General features: G+C 41.4%; 1 protein-coding gene across 2 annotated transcripts in view; it reads right to left on the bottom strand.

Moving 5' to 3' along the window:
• Window positions 1–22,067, bottom strand: part of adka (adenosine kinase a) — a 128,303-nt gene that overhangs the window by 6,491 nt on the left and 99,745 nt on the right. For both annotated transcript variants that reach the window (XM_079473335.1, XM_079473336.1), the window contains exons 8-9: window positions 12,678–12,713; window positions 4,715–4,829 (exon numbers count right to left, since the gene is read on the bottom strand). In XM_079473335.1, the coding sequence (XP_079329461.1) occupies window positions 4,715–4,829; window positions 12,678–12,713 (151 nt within the window). The remainder of the gene's footprint in view (window positions 1–4,714; window positions 4,830–12,677; window positions 12,714–22,067) is intronic.

Below are 22,067 nucleotides of genomic sequence, written 5' to 3'. Positions count from 1 at the left end.
TGCAAACATAGTCTCCTAGCAGTTCACACGGAGTTCCAGCGCTATTGTGGTTTTGCCATTCTGTGCTTTACATGCTGGTGTGTAAAGTGAAAATACTTTCCTCCTTGTAACCATTCAGGGGACGTGGAAAAAAAGGGGAAACAAAGTTACACCTCTAGAGCTGTGAGGTTATATTAATAGCTGGAGTACAGCTGTTTCGTTTTGGTGCCATGTTTGACACTAGCATGCTTAGATGAGCAGCGAGATGTCGCTTTCGGAGTCCTCTTTCCTTCTGGCACGGGCCCTTCTGGAGGGAGAGGAAACCACAGTTCTGCTCTCGCAGGCACTCCAGGAACAAGCAGCACTATAAACATGTATGGGACCGGCTCAAAATAAATCAGGCCTGCACAGACAAAACATGCATGGCAGCCTCTTGTTCCTGACTATTTATAGCCCCCGAGCGTCGGAAAAAGCCATCGTAACGTTTACAGCACTGTGCTGTCATGCCAATTAAGTGTCATAAATTCTCTTGTTATCACTAGTTATGTACAGAGTAATATGATTACGCTCTTAATGTGACAAGCCAAAACCATGAACGCCCCGGGTCACGCGATAATTACTCTTTTACTGTAGCATTGTCATTTCCACAAACCTCCGACACATCGAGAAGCGATGCTCGAAAAACAGTGCCGTGAATTATTATCTGGCCGAAACGTTTTCAATAGACACCTGAGCAACTGAATGACAACCGATTCGCCATACAACGAGACGTGACAAAAAACCAATGAGCGCGAGAGAGATTCAAGGCCTCCAGACAGCTGAGGAACGGTGAGAGATTACTCCTCTCAAATCCACTTCACATCGGCACCACGGCCAAACAAAAGCGTAGGAGTAAACAAGGATGGCCCTCCTCTTGGCAAACAAAGTGAGGAAACTGCAGCTTTTTTTTGACCTGCTATCTCCGGTCAGAGAAACGTACGTGTGACAAACACATTTAGCCGCTAATAAAGGGCACCCACCGTGCCGGGAATGGCGGGAGATAGCCGGCACAAATAATCAGAGTGTGGGACACCGAGAGCTTTAAGAGGCAGATTTGCCCTTTTCAAAGCGAGACATTGATCAGATCCCCTCGCCTCTGAGCCATGCTAATTAGCCTGAGACGAGAGGTGATGATGTCACGATCGATTCGGGGGGCGAGAGGAAGTCTTCATCCGTCCCTTTTCCCGTTACAAGCCAGATGCAGAGATGAACAGATTCACTGAAATGAAATTCATGTGGATAATTAAAAATAATTGAGAATCCATTAAAAGCACAAAATTCCAGTTTGTATCTGTATTTAGCCGAGTAAGCTCTTTTATCTTTTTAAAGTGATAGTTTAACCAAAAATGGAAAATCTGTCATCATTTACTCACTCTCTTGTTACTTCATACCTGTATGACTTCACAGAACAGAAAAAAAGTTGGTAACCGAACAGCGCTGGCACCCATTCACTTCTATAGTAAGGACACATAGCAATTGAACAAGCAGCTACTACCTGACGGCGTACAGCCTTGCTGTTTTAGCTCAGCTGTGTGGAAGGTGCATTGCATTAATAAGACACAAACAAGGACGGGCAAACATTACAGAATAATAGCACTAACGCAACACCACAAAAATGTGACGGAGAGTATGAACAACAGACACACACACACACACACACACACACACAGGAAGAGCGTGTGCGTTTACGAGCACATAATGACCTTTGCTAAGGGCTCACAGTGATGGAGGAAAACAGAGTGAAACGGAAAGGCTTCTCTGGGGAGTTCATTAGGTGCAGGTAAATCTGACAGTGCATTAGACACATTCCTCCACAATACACTTTAAGATGAGCAGAACCAGAAATCCTGCTTAGCGGGAAAGCAAAATGAGATCACGTAGAACCGTGCTTAATAATTATTAGAAAAATAATAAGAGAGTTCATTAACTAGTCTTTTTTAACATAAAAGTGGGAAATAAGTACAGGGTGGACAATATGTGACCTTTCAAGTGAGCATTTCGGGCCCATCCAACATGCATGTGTTGAGCAATTACATGGGCACTATACACAGGTCTAGATAAGATAAGGATTTTACCACATCTAGATATAGCTGAACTGCCAAGACGTCCGCTGGAAATAAACCGAGTCTTGCCCTCTGCCCGAATGCAAAAGATGCCCCTCCTGTCATGGTGTTAGTTTCACTTCTTGTGATATTTAAAGGAACACAACAAATGTTATCTTTCAGGAACCTCGGTTCCAGGAAGTTCAACTACAGAACAACACTTATGAGTTATGACTAAGTGAGAAGGGCAGGCTCTGGCCGAAACCGCCCGACTGCCCTTGTTTAGCTGCATTCCTACACCTAAAGCAGATCGAGGATAAAACAGAACTTCTATTTTGAAAAAAAGGTCACAAAGAGTGCGATTAAGTTAGCTTAACACTTAACACCTTCATATGTGAAACAGAATATCACACACTCCCATATCCACCCCGTGTCACTGATGTCAGCTGTTCCGAAACCCACAAGCGACCCTGTCCGCTCAGCCATCGTTAGATCAAAGACAGCGGGTGCCGAGCTCCCGTAATAGGTGCGTCAGCATGGCCTCACTCCGTTCGATGCGGTCCGAGGTGCTTGAAAAAAGGGCTCATCTTCTGGTAGCTTTCATTAAGGAAATTAATGTGGAGGGGCGAGGACGGCCATGAGAGAAAGCGGGTGCGCACAAAGAGGAACTACATAATAACAAATCTGCATGTCTTTGGAGCTTCACCCCCGGGGCCTATCATCCCAGCCTTCTTAATCACCATTAAAACAACTTCATTGTGACATTCAGAGGCTGCTGAACGATCACATCCCCGCTTAGAGAGCAAATTGCAAATGAAATGTGGAGATCAGACAGTATCAGAGCGCAGCCTCTGGGAGGTTGAACAAATCTGTAATTCTCTTTTATATTGATGTTTATTGATGGAGGCAGCGGGGAGCAATAGCGCCCCTCAATTCGCCGTCAACCCTGTTATTTGAACCCGCCTGGTGGTTTTTTCGGGCAACTACCTCGTCCTTGTTCACGTTCGTCGCATAGGGTTCGCAGGGGGTTGCCGCTAAATCCCACAGGTTCTTATGAAAGGGCTGGAAAAGGTTAGCCGAAGCCGCCTTTTTCTCCGGCCCGTTGTAAAATGCCTCCAGGAGAGTCTTTTCTCTAAAGCTTGTGCTTTAAGTTAGCTGCAGCGATTTCCAGAACGAGAGGGGTTCTGTAGCAAAAGGCGAGGATTGACTTGTAGCACTTTGCTCTGATGAGGCTTTACAGGAGTCGCAATTGCCTGAGCAGTCTTATCAGCCCGGGGGGACTAATGCTATTAGCGTTTGTGTGATAAACGCAGCGCAGTGGAACCAATACAGCCAGCTTTGCCGCGTTACTCTGGTAACATGTTGTGTAAATTGTATAATACTGAGCTCTGCGACAGCTCTGTTTAACAACACTTCAATCCTGTAGTGTAGACGTTTGAATAGGATTAGTGCTACGATGTCACGGGTCACAAACCAGGTTGGAGTGACGCATCTGAAATAAAAGAAATTTTAGTGCTACTATAAAGTTGTGCTACTCTTTGGCATAATATTGTGACCCTGGCTGGTAAAACACAGCCAGTCATTTTTTGCAATTTGCGGTTTTCTAAATAAAACCATCCTACTTAATGAAAAGAACATTCTGTAGCAATACAACCTTGAAATATTTCATATTGACTGAGTAAAATGTAATAACATTTTGGAGCATTTCTGAGAGACACGAGAGGTGTGAAAGGATATTATTATACTATTTATATAGAATTGGAGGGACACAATGCAAGCAGGATTCAAACCAAAGTTTTTTCTTTTGTTTTCCGAAGCCCTAGGCCACATCAACTTTGAAAGACATAAAGTGGCTGTTCCTGTCCAGGTTTACCTCATCGTTTCTTCCCCATCGCCTCCACAGCATCGCAAGGAAGAACTCCTTTTATCCTCGGGAGGTTTAAATAATGTCCAATTCTCAATAGAACTCTTGTAAGAACACTGTGAAATTCAATGACTCAAAATACAAAAAGTAATAAAAGCCGAATTATCCTGAACAAATGGAATTTAGCCGAGACTGGGCACTGGTGGACTGTAAAGGGAAGAATGCCGTTCTGGCAGGTGCAAAATGAGAGCGGATAACAAAGACGAAGAGCGGGAGAAGAGCACATGTAGCTGGGCCTATCCCCTCGCATTCCTGTCGCCTCCCCGCTTTCAACTACAAAATCCCGCGGCCTTAATCAGCTACAACTGTTATGCTTTTCCCCACTATTCGCTTCAACTTATCCACTCCACAGAAAGATCCCCCACCACTCAGTTACCATAGCAATGTGACTGCAACAGCCCTTTGGATTCAAATTCTGCATCTGAGAGATAGGAGGTCATTGCCAAGGGCGAATTCATTTCACACTGAGCAACATCGAAAGCCGCCAGAGAGAACAGCATTCTATTCTTAAGATGACCTTGTTTCAGGCTATTCACTAATGTTTACAGAGGAAATCTATCAACATCATTCCAACTGTAAATAACTAAAAGCGCGAAAGTATATTAGATGTTTCTTTCTTGCCTTCTGGGTATTCTCTTATTTCTCTTTAATACAAGACTGTCCTGGTATGAAGGCAGCGACTGGGAAAACTTCATTGCGAATAGATAAAAAAACCGAACCCGGCACACACCTTTGGTCATTACGGTTCCTTCTTTGCCCTGGGTAAAGACAACGATTCTTTGCCTTTTCTTGTTTTCCTTGGGTAAGCTCTGGGCCTTCTTAGCAATCTCTTCGATGTTTTCTGTCTGTAGAGGAAAAAAGACTCATTTTGAAAATAGAGAAAACACATTGATCATTGATTTTGTAGCACCTAGTATAAAAACCCATATTTTCCTAATCATAATCATTTCTACTGATAATGTTAATTTGTCACTATGTCTCATTCAGAATTTCAGTTTTGTTGCAATGTTAAATGTCGTTTGACACCCCATCACTGACTCATGCATTCATTTTAACCAAATGTTTAAAAGATAACAGGATACTAAAAATGATGCATGTACAGTTCAATGTCTTTAAATAAACATATGGATGGATCTTTTGGCTTTGGAATGCTTACATCCACAAGAAACTGAAAATGCTTCTTCCGTTCTTGCATTTTTCTTTTGTTGTACAAATTGTGCACACAGACATTTTACAATTGTCTGAAATAACAGGAGAGACAATGCTTGAATGAACAAGTTTGAAATGACGAAATTCATGTTGTTTTGAAAATTAGGTCTGGCAGAGGAACTGCACACTGCTGAGGTGATGCATATGTGTAAGATCTTTATCATTCAAAGACATTTTTAAGACTGAACGAAGGAGCTAGAACATTTGTATGTCAACTGCTTTAAGAAAAACTATATTTTGTTTTTAAAAACTATATTTGAAATCGGCTGTTAATTATGAACATTTATTTACAATAAAAAAAACAAGGTAAAAAGTTTAATACACCTGTGAACGCTCCAAACAAAAAAACAATGGATTTAAGTCTAAAGCCATTTAAACTATTATTCAACGCTTTGATCTGCCACAAAAACAACATTTTACAATCCCATTATTTGAATAATCAACTAGAGCAGAAGACAGAAAACCCAAACATAATAATAAATACAGAACAAACAAAACACTGGATGTCTGGGAGATGTTGCAAACTAATGGCAGCAGAAAGACCCCGGCTCAGAATATTGTGCTGGAATAAGCCAGCGCTCCGAGACACAGCAATGGTGAAAGGATGTGCAGAATTGTTTATTATGGACTAAAAATGTGCAGACTTCCTCTTATCCTCAACAGAATCCAGAAAGGGAGTTGGCCTACATTCTTCCCAGCAGTGCAGTGCCAGTACAGACTGGCAGTAGACAGTCAAGTTAAAAAACCTCCACCACATATTCTGACTTCTCTCATACTGCACATTGCTTTATTTGTTTATCCAGTACAGTCTGCTGTTTAAGTGGACTCCAAGCAACCTGTAAGATTACACACTCCACCTCCACGTTCTCTCCCCGGAGCCTGGCAAAACTCTTCCTGCTGGTAAAATAGTCTATGATTTCGGGAGATTGTGGAGGCGTTCACAGGTATCTTGCTGAGCTTGTTACCAAGTCAGAGAAATATGATGGTGTTAAGGCCATCGCAGAAGTCAAAGAACAAGATCCTGACTGCGATGCCAACTTTAACTGGGTGGGAGTAGCGTGTAGATCAGAGCTTGCCTGTACCTATGTAGGCAAACTTCAGCGGGTCCAGATGGTCTACGATTGGTGGTTGGAGCTGTTTCAGGATCAGCCCCTAAAAGGAGTGAAATGTTCACCCCTGAACGAATAGTTCACCCCAAAATCAAATTCTGAGCGATGGCCTTTTAGCAAACAGTCAACATGGACTAGGATGCTTTAGCATTTAATATATAATAATAAGCAACAATGATTGAAAAATGGTTTCCATTGGGTTTCATTGAAAAAAGAAATAGCATACTGAATGATGCATAAATAATCACTGAATATCAATTTAATCTACACTTATAAATCCTAACCATTTAAAACATGTCAAGCTTGTTCGTGCTGCATATGAAAACAAACAAAAACACATTGATGAGGAAAGTTAAGAGATTAAAATAGAAACAAGAAAGCGCTTGAGGTTTAAATAAATAGCATGAGATCATCTGCATTTTCCAGCCTTCACACCTCCCAGCTGGCACCGGACAGAAGGAGCTGGGGGGGGGGTTGGGTGTATAGAATGGGTGGTGCTGGTGGTGGTCGGAGGGGGGCTAGGGGGTTGAGTGCTGGTGGTTCGATCCCATCCCCCCTCCCCCAGTTACACAAAGCCCCAGTCAGAGGGGCAGAAGTAGCGCAACCCTGCCAAAAATGTGAGTCTGTCACATGTCCACCAGTCCCCCTGCCAAAACCAGTCTAGAGAGGCTGCTTGGCCACGACAGCCACCAGCCCTTGACAGTTTTGTTAATGGTGAGGTAGCGTGGTATCCCATGCAGGCCCAGCTGCCTCATAACCTCTGCCTCCCTCCCGCATCACCACGGTTTGCTTTCCTGCGGTCAGGCCAATTTCAATCAGAAACAGATTCAATCGGTTTACCGCAGCATTCTCCATTCAAGATATTGCCATGGCAGAGCGTTATTGACTTCAGAGTGGGTTTACATTGCCAGACAGTTGTTTTCGTATTCATTTGTATTGGAAGCAAGATCGGCACTGCGATTCACGGTTATAGTAAAAGAACCCAATCCAACAGCAAATAGCTTGAGTGTGGTGTCAAACATCAGAACGAATTCTACCAATGACCTGTATTCAAAATGAAACTAAACAAAAAGGGTTTTTCTTGTTTTGGTCTGCCAAGTGTACGGCTACTTCATAAATATGGATGAACCATGAATACAGTTTGCTTTGGGGAAGGTTAACAAAATGTTCCGATCGGAACCGACACTAGTGTGCAGGGAATGCAAAACTAAGTAGATAATCACAAGTGCTGCGGAGAATTTAACCACAGACAGTACATGCCTGAGGCGAGACCCGAGAAACGGGCGAGTATTAATTTGGTGGCTCAATAAAAAAGTTACTGTTTTACAGTATCAGCTGACTGCGCACTGTAAATCTGTCAGAGGAGCACTATGGTCTATACATATCTTATGACGGGTACAAGCCTACTGTTATCCTGTCATTATTACGACCAAACACATGATAGCCATGAGAGAGTGCAGCTACACATGCTCAAGAAACACGTAACTCCCAAAGGGGGGTATTCAGGCGCCTATGGAGTCATATACACCGAGGAACGTTCCCGCTAGCTCCATTCGACATGAACATCATCCCTCGCCGAGTGCACGACCCCAGCGATTTTAGATGAAATGTCTGACATGCTCGGCTAGCATTACTCATTCATAATTTACTGGCTTTTCCTGGCCTTGAACAATGCAAATCAGAAATGCAAAAAAGACTTCGTGTCAACCAGCTGAAGGGGAGTTGAGACGGGAGGCGTTTCATTACAGACGTAAGGGAGTTTGAGGCGGAGATGTATGCAGAGCAACTAGCAAGGGCGCTTGTAAAAGCCGAGGAGTCTGTTATATGTATTCAGTGTACGGCAATAGCCCATTGAAAAACAGATGTTTAGCTGGAATGCGAGGACCCTGAGCGCTGAATAAAAGCCCCTGGCAGGCGCTGCCTACTCACTTCTTTATACATTTACTTTATGTCTACTTTATATCTCCTCGCCGCAACATCTGCGATCACAGTTTGTCTTTAACCCTGCTTGCCATTTCAATTATGATTACAGTGCATGCCTGCGACTTATTAGAGTGTGAGGCTTCATTAGCAAAACTGGAACAGCCGCACACCTCTGCAGCTTCATTACATTAATCATTCACTTCTAAAGAGTCGCTTTATTTCGGGACGGGGGGGTTGGGGTGAGAAAAATATGGAAAAGTTTGCAGAAAGAGGAAGATTAGGAGTGTAAAAATAAGTCTCCCCTCACACTCGGGCAGTTATCTCTGCATAGCTATCTGCTGGTGTGAATACATATATATGCCCAAGGGACCGAGAGCGGCTCGCACGAGGGTTCGCTTTGATCCCAATATCAACTGTCAGAGCTCCTCTCATAATTAACCCATCAAGACGCATCACAACCGGATCCTTCAGACCAGACACAGAAAAGCAAGAGCCCTTCTGGGAATAAAGAGGCTTTCCACACTCTCTCTCCTGCAGACAGGTGCTGCCGTCGGGGTGGAGGGACTCTTAGGAGCAGCTGCTGTGGGATGCGGGCTCCCACGTTGCCGTTTCCGCTATTGGCGCTAAGTTGCGCCGGCTAAATTGCGTAGGGGACTTTTAATCACTTCCCCAAACACAGCCTCTAATCACCACTAAAAGGTTGATCGTTCCCAAGGAGAAGAGAAGGGAGAGGCGTTGTGGGAGTCTACAGAGGTGCTAATGGAGAGGTTAATACTGCCACTGGATTTCAGGGCTTGTTGAAGGCAATTTGTCGCCGAGATGGAATTGAAAAGCGAGAAGAGTGAAGACTGAGGTTTAAAGGTGCTGCTTGGTCTCGTCAACAAATCCATGTGTTAAATTAGCACTTTACTATAGGAGGCAGAAATAATCAAGTACTCGAGTCTGAATTTATACATGGCTAATAATCACTATAACACTGCAATGTCATAGTTAAGGTCATTTGCTCTTCATTAGTCAACATCATTAGATCACGTTGAAGTGTGTATTAGTTCAGACACTATATATTATTATGTGTGACTCCTAAAATAAACTCTTACAATAAGATTGTATTTGGCAAAATCAGTAAATGTATTAGCTAACATAAAGTAACAATGAGCGAGTGTTTTTTTAGAATGTATTAGTTTGTATTAATATAAGTTAATACCATTGCAATTGATCATGTTAGTTCATTCAACTTGTCAACTCATGTGAACAAATACAACTTTAGTAAGTAAACTTTCGTTTGAGTAAGTAACACTGTAAAAGAATTGAGGGCTCAACTTTGTAGTGACTGGTTACAGAACTAGTCAAAAAAACAAAACAAAAAACAAAATTTTGAAGCCTGAAATTATTTTATGGTGAACTACGATTAATAAATACTGTAGAAGTTTACTGTTAGTTCATAGCTAATTTATTAACTAGTGTTAAACAATACAATCTTATTTTAGTGTAACATGTCTTAAAGGGATACTTCACCCAAAAATGCTGTCATCATTTACAAACCTTTCTTTCATTTCAAACATGTATGACTTCTGCAGTACACAAAAGAAGATATTTTGTAGAAGGTTGGTAACCAAACAACAGTGGTACCCATTCACTTATATATGGACTGAAAACCAATGCAATTTGATGGGTTCCATCGTTGTTCGGTAGCCAAATTCTTCAAAATATCTGCAGCAGAAAGCGACAATGATGACAGAATTTTTATTTAATCCTTTAATGTAAAAACCTGAAACCTTGAAGCCCAGAGTTTCTCAACATTGTACCCCAAAAATTAAATAAGGAAACCATCAATAAGGCTCAAGCATCCCATCATCAACACTACACAAGAAATGTTTTTAAACTGTATATGAAGAGTTTGGCTCCAAAATGAGGTTACCCGTTTTTTTTTAAATCATGTTTTTTTATGTTATCACGTTTTATTGTGTTAGTTGAGTTATTATGGCTGAAATCAAAACAAATCAACTGCAGTTTGATTGATATTAATTGAAATGCTCAATAAAAAAAACTAGATTTTTGAAAGATCATTAAAACAAAGTTCTCATTTTGGAACCAAACTCTTCATATATACCGGATATAATTTAACATCAACAATATAATAATTTACACACACCACTGGCTGTAACTTCTGCAGACCAGCCTTGAATTTCAGTCTCTCACTGAGGTCTCACACACATCTTACCATACTCATGCCATCGGCTACTCGATAACTGAGTTGATTCATTTGATCAGAGAAGCGTGTAACTAAGGTTTTAAGCGTAAAAAACATTGAGCGGTACAATAGCACAAGCTTAATTAAGCTTAACTATAATATCTCCATATTCACTTCATGAAAGCCATAATGTAGCTGTCAGCGATTATCATAAGAGATGTTCTCTTTTAATAATCATGAAAGCAGGCGAAAAAAGCCCTGCCTTATTAGGGTGTTCAATTCTGTGTCCATATTAAAGCTAATAAAACAGCTCCTTCATTGTAATCTGATGGAGGCACGGCAGCCAATAGAACATCAATTACCCTGCGGCACATTCAACATCTAAGGCTATTTAAGTAAAACAGATGAGAATCGGATCACACTGTGAGCCAGATCTAATGTCGACTCGATACAGAGAGAAAATAACACGCTCTTATCTACCTTCTCGAGATGTAAATTGATTTATTAACAAGGCATCTCTTTGAAGCAAAGCAAATGGATTGATGCTAAGCACATGTGTTTGATTTTCACTTTTATAAAGCGGCGCGTGCGGCTTTTCACAAGATGTAGATCTGTATTGTAAAAACACATTTCGCACTTGTGAACGCTGCCACGTCGTGTGCGACGTGAAGAAAATATCTTTACAAAGGGTCGGTTGGTGCGTCTAGCAAGTTTTTGGGATAATCGTCTAGTTTATTGGGTGTCTGTATTACTATGTGACTATAGTGGGAAGACAATGATATTCAGTGCCTACAACAACAATAATGCATATTGTGGCGCCTTTATTGTTTTATTATCCAAAACAGAAACAAAACAAATCCTGTTTTGCTTGAGATACGAGGGGCACAGGTTTACTGCAGATAAATGAAGGAGGTGCGGTGAGTTTGGAGGCCAGCTCATGTGAAAAATCAGCTGATGTGTGAATTTGATCAAAAACGCATCAGACGACACAAACATTTCAGCAGGTTTGGAACTGAAGGAACCGAGTTGATTTTTCTCAACCGCATCAATCCTGTCACTAAATGTCCATGTTTCGGCTACACTTCCTGCTGTACTCTCTGTCGAGATTTTTCACGAACAAAATCACAGTCGTGATTTTGACTCGCATGTCAAAGAGACCCTTTTCTCTGAGCCTTAAATCAACATGACGTGTGTGAAATCAGTGAAGAGGTACTCTCAGTGTGTGACAGTGCTTGCCATTTATATATTTACACTGAGCGTTGCAAGCTCTGTCCCCCCTCTATCTCCCTGGCTCACAAACTGTTCCTCCTCTCTCTCTCTCTCTCTCTCTCTCGCCCCTGCACGCTCTCTCTCTAACTTACTCGGCTGCCAGTATCTGCTTTGCATTCCAGTCACGTTGATCGCACCTTGAGTGATCCTAGAAGACAATTATTCATACTGAGACGAAACACATTCAGGCGGATAGCTCTGCATTTGAAAAAAGATAAGCCACTTCAATTATTTAAGCATACTGTTCCTAAACTCACATTTACTTTGCTTATGAATTCGCACTTAACAGCAACGGCGAAACCCCCCCCACCCGTCCGCGTGCATTTGCGAATATGAGAGGAGAAACAGCACTATTACATTTGCATTTCCCTGCTATTCGGGGAGATAACTCGTATTATTTTGACACGTTATGTGCAAACAAGGCCAATCACTGTTTCCACATTCTGTTACTAGAGGAAGAGGTGATCCAGTATTTATGAGGGGATGCGGCGCGGCATAATTGAGGATAATACCGCGGTGAATCCTCGACGCGGTGTAATGAAGCTAACAAGGTGGGTTCTTCAACAAAGGCACCTGCCAGCCCTGCCCTGTACAGCGGCAGGATGGAAAAGGCAGCCCCTAAGGGTTTCTTTCACTCCTCCCAAGAGCCTTTTCAAAATTCAATAAATAACATCTGTAGGCGATGTTGGGTGCAGACCTGGGTAGAATGCGTCATAACAGAAAAGGAGGGGGACGAGAGAGCGAGAGAAGAGAATGTGTGCGACTAGGGGAGAAAATGTGTTTGTGTGTGTGTGAGAAAGAGAGAGAGTGTGTGAGCTGGAGTGCTGGCTGAACAAAGAAACCATGACGACTGCCAGGTTGCTATGGCGACCACTGCAAGGGGGCCAAGAGACTATAATAGCACATCAATCACTGTCCGAAAAAGAACTTCATTATCAGCTGAAAAATAATCCTTTAGGATCTGTTTAGTGTGTGATCCTCCATCCACTCACCTCAAACCCCTGTTCTCGCGCAAACGCAGCGGCCTCCTGCAAAAAAACAAAGCACAAATGCGTTCTTAATTAATGACGGCTTAGCAGCGCAATGATATTCTTTCATTAAGACCACCTTTCAAAACCCTGCTTAGATTATGTAGCACACGATAAGCATTATATAATCTGTATTTAATTTAAAACCAATGAAACTCATACAGTATATAAATACATTGCATTACATTATGTATGCTGATAACCAATCTGTCATATCTTGTCTTTTTGTGTTTAAAATGATATCAAATACTATTTTTGACACTCGCATATTATATGCAATATAGATTCAATTCTATTCATATAATATTGTCCTTCAGTATATAATATACTGTATGTGCTATACATTAACATAGATACAGGTATAGCTATATACATAGATATGGGTATAATTATATTGTAATATAATATACATAAATTTATATATAGATATACACACACGCAATGCACACGCGCTCACATATGGGTGCTATATGCATTTTTTATAAATATCACACGATCTGAAACAAGGGAGCTGATATGTGTCTGGATTTGTGTAGACAAATAAACAGCTTTATTATTGGTCTATTCTACACGATAAAAGGCCTCTTTGAGGGTTAAAAGATTCCAATTATGTGTGCCGGGTTTCGCCCTTTGCTTGGCTGAATGACTCCAGGGACCAGTTGTGACAACCTCGGCCTTTAGAGAGGAAGGGGGGAGGTCGGAAGGAACCAGAGCTTCATGATGTAAGGGCCAGAGGCCACCTACAGCCTGCCTGTCACAAGCGCTGCATAATAGACCCTAGACATGTACATTCATCTAAAATAGCCCATCTGACATCAATCAGGCACTCTGTAAACACTCGGGCCTGGCATTATTCTGTTTGTATGTGGTCGCAGTCACAAGATTTTCCACTTCAGGGTCACCGAGCTGCAGATATAGCCGTGTTTGTGTTCACTGCACGGAGGTCAAACGCTCCAAGGTTAATCTCTGCACCGTAAAGTTGGGGAAAAACTCCCGCCGTCCCCATGGAGATAACCCACCACCAGGTTTCATGACACCAATTACAGCTCAATGATCTGATAATGCGGCTATCTGGCAGGGAAGGTGAGCCACTCTTTTATTAAGAGTGATTAAACGGAATTATTTTAAGATTAGCTCCAGGAATTAGAGTTAATGCAACCCCTCTGGAAAACTGTAACAGACACTTTTCACCAGCACGGGCTATAAAAACACTAGGATAAAGAAAGAAGTGCATTTTATAAGTCACTTAATTAGCCTAACAGACTAATCATTACTTTCCTCGGCTTGTGTGCTGTTGTTATGTAAGGATGTGCATATAGAGATACAAGTGCAACAATAGAAGCCAATCTCATTAGGATTCAAAGAGGGCATTCTATACTTGACTATAAGGCAGATTAACTCAGAAAAATACATTTTAATGGGACTAGCCAAACAAAACGAAACTGCTAAATTTTGACTGCTCCCAAAAATATTTCCCATTCCCTTTGTCTGCCTTTGGTTGGAAAAACGGGTAAATTCCCCACACCATTGGTTAACACTGAAGATAACATTGCATTTCAGGATATCAACCTACCAATGGCTTCTTCACAATTTGTCTCTGCAAATTACTGCCAAGGAACTATAAAACTATAAACAGTTTTAACCTGAGGAGGCATTTTTATATGCAAAGAAGTAAAAAAAAGAGAAATTCTTACATTTGACAGCCTTGGGAACAGCAGTACAGAAAGAGAGATAATGACAGAAGGCTGAAGTAGAATAAAGGTGGTTTTACAGTTGACGTGAAGCGTGTGGTTTTGAATGGAGAGGGTGAGCGAACACTGACATCTTGGTCTGGCTTAGAACTGTCCGGGAAGCTGGTTATTTTCTTGACTGACTACTTTCATCTCAGGTCCTGTGTGGATGTCTGAGCTGTGATAAAGCTCAAATCAAAAAAAAGACAGCGTTTCTCCTTGTGAACGGGACCAGCAATGGTAGCTGCAAGTAATGGGGCCAAAGACGACAAAGTTCAACAAACGCAAAAAAAGGGACAGCCCGAGCTCTTAAATCATCCGCTAACTATGGAAAGAAAAAACTAAACTAAATGAGAACCATTCAAACCACACAGTCATAAGAAGTTATTTTCCCACATTGTGTTTTTGTCCTGGTGACATAAACACTGGTGAACCAGAGGCGGACCAGACGGAAAGACAAACAAAGATGCAACTGTCGGTTACCGATCGCGGTGTAATTTTGTTACGGCATCCCAAAAGTCCCACATATCCCTGCATGGCCAAGGGCTGTGACTGCACAGGGGGCAATGCTGTCTGAGGGGGCTGGCAGATGGTTATTGATACAGTAATCTGGGCCGGGGAAAAGGAAGATTAGAGGGAAGAAAGCCAGCACTGCTGAGGTGTTAAGATACTCCCGTGAGAATGCAGCAGGCCAACTGGAGCATGACGTGCCACAAACAACAAACCAATAGAGAGAGACGGACCAAAAGACACTGAGAAGGAGAGGATGGTGAGAGAGAGGCTGTGAAAGAGCGACAAACAAGCCACAGAAGACAGGCTCTTTCAGTGGAAATTTATCTAAAGCCACTAATCCTGCACTTACCACCACCAGATGCAATTACTGCTAAAGAGCTGGAAGCAAGCAAAGCTTGTCCTAGACATCGCTTCTATAACTGATGACATGTCACCCAGATACGGCCACAAACAGAGCTGAAAATTACAGCAGGAAATCGCACATCGGCGGAGAATAACACAGACGTGATGGTTAAATCGCTGTACTGCTAAACCAAAGGTTATAGTCTGATGATAAATCAGCAACAGGGGCATTGGAAGTTACTGGGATCCTTTGCCACCATTGTGACCCTGTGCAAAACCTCAAAAACGGTTCGACAAACATACATTTTGCTCATTTGTTAATGCACTTCCTGTTGACACAGAAAGTAAAAACAAATAAAAATTGCATACAAACCAAATATAACTCTATATTAACTTAACTACATTTTTTGCAGCAAGTGTACCATGACAGTCAAGCCCAGATCTGCTAAAAACTGAAAATAACATGCACAAGCTCCATACAAACACAGGTTCAATGTATCACTGCCACGCTTTGATTTAAGATGCTTCATTTTAGCTACCAAAGAGATTAGAGAGGTTCAGAAATGCGACAGACAGGTTCTGTATTTCACAGTGAGATGTGTTGTGTTACCCTGGACGCGAGCGTGTGTTGATGCTGTTTAGTGCGTGTGGGATGATGGATGTTGATGTGGCTGCAGATGGCAGATGTCCAGGTGGACTGCAGATACAGTGCTCACCTCTGCTACAACAGCAACACTCCCAGAGGCATGAGTACAGAGGCATGTGACAATTTTGAACGAAAATATCCAGTGGGTACATCTAAAAGGAAACACTTTGTTGCTAGAATGATAACTTGATTTACCTGAGGAATTGGAAAATCGATACGTCAGTGCTGATGTGGTATTGGAAGCAACAATAGTCACATAAAAAAAAGCCATTCTACGACACTGTAACTATAAATGTTTTCCTCTTCATGAAAATGAACAGGACCCTCTAAAATGATGACTCGCGATTATTCGCATACAGAATCAAAGTTTGTGTACTGTGCAAACACACACATACTGTAGATGCATATATTCAAGAAAAAATTATTATAATGTATATATATATATATATAAATAAATAAATGAATACATATTTATATATAAAATTTCTAATACACTTCAAATATTTTCTAAATATACATACTTGTATGTGTATGTTTTTGTGTTTATAAATACAGATTTAATATGCACAGCACATTGATATATATTATCCCAAAAACCTATATAACACAAACGAATTAGGACTAAAATCGGGTCACCTGCAAAACCGTTGTGTAATATGACGACACACAGCTCTCTTGCGTATTGGCTCCAACGCATTTTATAAACTTTTAAACTAGAAACAGAACTTTGTTAACAAACGGGAAGAGAAAAACATCACCAGCCATTATTTCACACCAAATATTGACATCGCTGAAGGTTACACTCATTTTAATAAGTTGTTGAGCAAGTGTTTGTTAAAAGCTTCCCTACGTTAGCTGTTAATCATTAATATATGAGAAATAAATACACGTCACATAATTGGCATTTTAGGTTTATTTAACGTTGCAACAACTTTAAAAAATGAAATACTTCCCAAGAGCTGTTTCTACTGCTACAGATAATCACGACATAGGCCTTGATACTCCGTTTAAGACTACAAAGAAAATAAGCTCTTCCATCCCTAATATATAGGAAGAGTTTATTGCCACATGCCGTCATTACGGGACCTTACTGTAACTTTCTTCTTAGCGAAGCATGTGGAGTGCTTAAAAAGGTGTCTCCTGCTCTCTTTTGATTCGACTAGCAAGCTGAGAAAACTCTGTTTGAGGCTTTCGCTGAGCACTTCAAACAAGTCTTTGTTAAACAATGCATGAGAAGCAATAACCAGCTGTAATGATATCATTACCAGAATCATGAGTGCTGACTGCAGTCTCTCCTGGTTTAGACAGAACAGAAGAGGTGGGAAAAAAACACCCCCGCCCTTGGCGCATGACATCTTTCTCAATGATAGCCTTATTAGCGCAATCCGAGTACGTTGCGATCGCTGTCAAAGCCTGCCATTGTCCGGGCATCATCACAGAAATGCGAGTTAGCGCGTAAACAAGGTTGTGGGATTGTGGGAAGGCTATTGCATGATGAATACATGCTTACGAAAGAGGGTAAATACAGAGACATTTATAACCAGGGTCATGAAGTTCCAGACTGGTCTGAGACACACACACACACACCCAGATGAGGTATGAGGGGCTGTTTCACATGAATCAGCAGTGCTTGCTGGCACGTAATCATCCTGTAAGGAACGAGCGCATGTCCACAACCGGGACAACAAAATGTACTGGAGAAGGTAAAAATGCTCCCAACACATCACATTTCTCCAATTTCCGATGACTTTCACCTTACATTTGATCTGTTTCTTCCATCTGACATGTTCTCTTATCATTGGAAAGCAAAGAAAGAATTTGTAGTGCATAAGTTTATACAGGCACCTATACATATTTAAGCTAAACAATACACACACTATACAACTACCTCACGCACAAGTCTGATCAACACACATCTATTTGTGTGGCAGAGGTGACTGTTAACCAACCTGACTGATGTGTAGAGCATCACAACAGGCTGGTGTTAAACTTTCCCCAATCATTCTGCCAACAACCAGCTGACATCCCACACTCGAGCCCACAGTGACAGAAATACACTGGACTCGGTGGCAGCTATTGATCGGCGCTCAACACAATGCCTTCGCTTCCATCCATCATCACTGTGCGCCTCAAAAGAGAGGCAGGCGTGTCTGCCGCCGTACCTATTAAAGACGGGCCTCTTGCCCTCAAATCTGTGTTAGGGAACTCCCTATCAAGCTGAAGACAGGCTGTGAGACTCAATGTCAGGTATATTCTGGGTAAAGCTTTCCGAGCTCTGCGATTATAGCTGTTAGCTGAACTATACTGTTTTGACCCTGATCTGATCTCACAGTGATGCATTCAAACCATAACTACTCTCTGAAATACAAAAACAGACTACAGACACAGTAGGTATACCTCTGGAATATAGTGTGCTTTAGGAATTAACTAATTCATTTATGGGGCTATATACATACGGTATATTAACATTTTATATTTAACAAAGAAAGAATCATTTGATCAAATCTAGCAGAATGAAGGTATACACATATATAATTTGCAACTGACCTTTTCCATTCTGTATATAGACTACTTCGGAAGATGTAAAGGATGCAGGTCCAACGCTATTTCAGATTTTTAACACTACACAAACATTTCAACAAAATACTACAAACTGAACATTTGTAAGAGAATTCAAATGTTAACCTAATACCTTTAAGCTTTAAATATATGGTTTAAAAAACAGACTAAATAAATACAAACTGAAACCGGAAGTGTGTGGATCAGTGTTTACATCTTGCAAAGTGGTCTATACTGTGGTACGTAAATAAGTGGGCTTGGCTAAGACTCACTCAGATATATAAATAATATAGTTCACAGTTTAGCTCTGACCACTGCCGATTTCTAAATATTTGTTCAGGTTTTACAGAATAGTTTCCAATTAAATACAAAATAAATAAATCAAACCATACAATATCCAAAATAAATGGAGCTTGTATATCTGCACACAGGTCAGTTCTTTAATTGAGTGATGCTGCAGGAAAGCACTCTTGTGTAGACCGTGCATCGCGTGAGTTCTCCTGACAGCATCCAGCTCCAGAGCGTTTTTTTAATTATCTCACCTTGTATCGTCCCTCTCATTTTCTTTCTTTCCCTGTCCCTGTCCCTTCTGTTCTGAATTCCGACAGCTGCTTCTAAACTACTTGAAACCCTTTTTTCTGCTAACCATGTAAAACATCACCAAATGTCTCGAAAGACTTCTAAGCATCTCAGAGGGGGCCCACCACGGCTCAAAGCTCTGGAAATGTCCGTCCGTGATTGTCAACAAGATCTTTTAAACTTGACACCTGTCTCACAATATGTTTGTGTGCGTTTGCAGCTGTGAATCAGTTGGGAGGTGGGGGGGGCCGATGGCAGGCATATCCCTCATTGCCTCGGGCTTCCTCCGTGAACTGTCCGTCACCTACACGCAATCAGCGGGGGAGGACACACATACACAAGTCCAATAAAGCTTCACTACTTAAACAGTTACACAAACAGTGCTCATACACATCGGTTATTGCCAGTGGATGTGTCTAGATGTGGAGCACCAGACATTTTGTTGTAATTAGGGCCAGACAGAATCTATGCTGGCTGGCTTTGGAGGAAAAAAAGGGTTTATATATGATAAATTGTAATATGCAGAACTAGGAATACTTTCATTTGATTATATGTTAAGCTACTAATAAACTAGTCTCATTATTTAATTCCTGACATTTAGTATAGCAGCATAAGAAAGTATTATTATTTCAAAACCATCCAAAAACTCAAGACATAACATCTTAAAGGGATAGTTCACCCGAAAATTCTGTCATTATTTACAAACCCAACCTGTACGCATTTCTTTGTTATGCTAAATACAAAGGTAGATATTTGGAAGAATGTCTCATCCCCATTGACTACTGCCACAAACATAATAGTATTTATTTTCCCTACTAAGGCAGTACATGGGCAATGAGATCGGTTTTGGTTACTGACAATCTTCTAAATCTCTTTCTTTGCGTTTAGCAGAACAAAGAAATGTTTACAGGTTTGGAACAATCTGAGGGTGAGTACCTGACATAATTTTCGTTTTTGGGCGAAAACACCAGGTTGGTCACATTGTAGGACCAGAACTTTTGTTAAAGGGATAGTTCAACTATAAAATTATCATTCATCATCCACTCACCCTGATCTTATTCCAGACTCTTGAATATGACGCGAAAGAAGATCTTTTGTCTCTGTGTTTTTACATCTAAATAATGGAAATCTAAAGTTGTCCGGTTAACAGCATTCTTCAAAATATCCGCTTTTGTGTTCTGCAGATGACGGAAAGTCATTCTGGCTTGGAATGACATTAGAGTACACAAATAATAAAACCGGTTTATTGGGTGAAATTTCCCTTTAAGGAATCCTTAACCCACCCCAAAGACATGAAAACAAGACTTCTTAAGAAAAGCTTATCTATGGTTTATCATCTGTGTCTTATAGTTCCGCCGCAAAAAGCCTTGAATTAGCTTGTGTGTCCCTGTGCTATTGAAAATAACGTTATTCAAGGCAGAAGGCCTTTGGGTAGATCTTTACAATGAGTCAACTCTTCCAAGCTCCTGTCTTTCTCCTCCCTCCATTTCTCTCTCTTCCTCGCATAGGCAGCAGCGGAGCGATTTCAATCATTTCGAAACCTCGTAGCAATCATGGCTTTAACTCCCCTGTTATTTAAAACAATCTGAGCTCTGAGCGCGAGTTAATCACTGCTTATACAACATCAGTCAGGGTTATTCATTCTGTTCCAATTAATCATGCCATTTATCTACATTGTCTGAGCCTTCTGCTCAACAAATTCATCTGTAATGACACAGACTATTCACATTGTTGAATTTTATCATGTATGTGGCAAACGGAGGGCAAACCGTTCGAGATGGCGGGCGGGTGCACGTCGACGTGTGCGAGCGTAAATTCAGCGCCATCTGGCTTTGGCTCTTACTGCACGGCTCTCTCACTTAATTAACTGGAGGCCATTACATTTCCTGAAATGTTTCACTTTTCTCTGGTTCATGTCATGCAGGCAGGCAGGAGGGGAGCGGGGAAGGACTCAATTAGACCAACGGCGCTCCCTGGATATTACACACTTCATGTGTGCCAGTTAAGGGGGCGTGAGGTGGTGCAGGGCCTGGACGTCTCTCGCTGCGCCTACCCTGTCAGCGCAGATAAAGGCCTGCCTGTCTGTGTTAGATCCCACCCACACACGCATTCAGACAAGCTCCAGCTGCCAAAACACTTCATACCGACCAGCAGAGAGCTAGACGTACATAAAGGCTAACGCAAATTAATAGCGCTCGACTAGAAGAGTGCAGCTACTCACCATATATGCACCATTTAATTAGTCTGAGAGATGGAAACTGTGGATGCTTTAAAGGAATTATTACAGCTGCTTTAAATAGTTTTTGTAATTCTGACGGCCGTTGGTGTTTATTTTCCTGAAAGTAGTTTGTGTTCTTTGCTTTTAATGGTAATGCTGTAAACTCTGCTGTAGGTTGTACTGTAATGCTGTTAGGGATGGGTGGTATGACTTGTATACACGGTTTGCTTCCATCACATTCCAAATAAGATCGTTTGTACGAAAATTGAACAAATTTCTTTTTTTTCTATGGATCACAGAAGAAGATGTTTTGAGAAATGTCTCAGTGGTTCGGTGTCCATACAATGGAAGTCAATGGGCCCGATTCAGAAAGGGTTAGGGGTTACTGAAAACGCTGAGCATATTAACCCTGAAATTAGGGAAACTCTGGGTTTTCAGTTTCAGAATGTGAGGTTTGTCAAACCAGAGAAAGCGGGGTAACTCAAGCCCGTTTCTAAAAGAGAGGTAACTTATACTCAAGAGTCAGTAACCATAGTAACTTACTCTGTGAACCTAACCTGGTTGGGAGCAAGTTTTCTTTGGTAAACCCAGAGTGTCTTTCGATCTCCTCCCCTTTTTAAAGTGCAAGTGGTGTTCCTCATTCATTCATTATACTTTTATTGAGGATCCTGTATGTGAAAAGTCTGCATTAATTCATAGGGATGTACTCTGATTTCAGGAGAGCAATGTAGGACACAAATTTTTTTTCTTTACAGTGAATTAGATAT

The sequence above is a fragment of the Barbatula barbatula genome (assembly GCF_947034865.1).
Source record: "Barbatula barbatula genome assembly, chromosome: 14".
Taxonomy (NCBI): domain Eukaryota; kingdom Metazoa; phylum Chordata; class Actinopteri; order Cypriniformes; family Nemacheilidae; genus Barbatula; species Barbatula barbatula.
The sequence above is the reverse complement of the archived record's forward strand: the minus strand, read 5'-3'. Positions and strand labels throughout refer to the sequence as shown.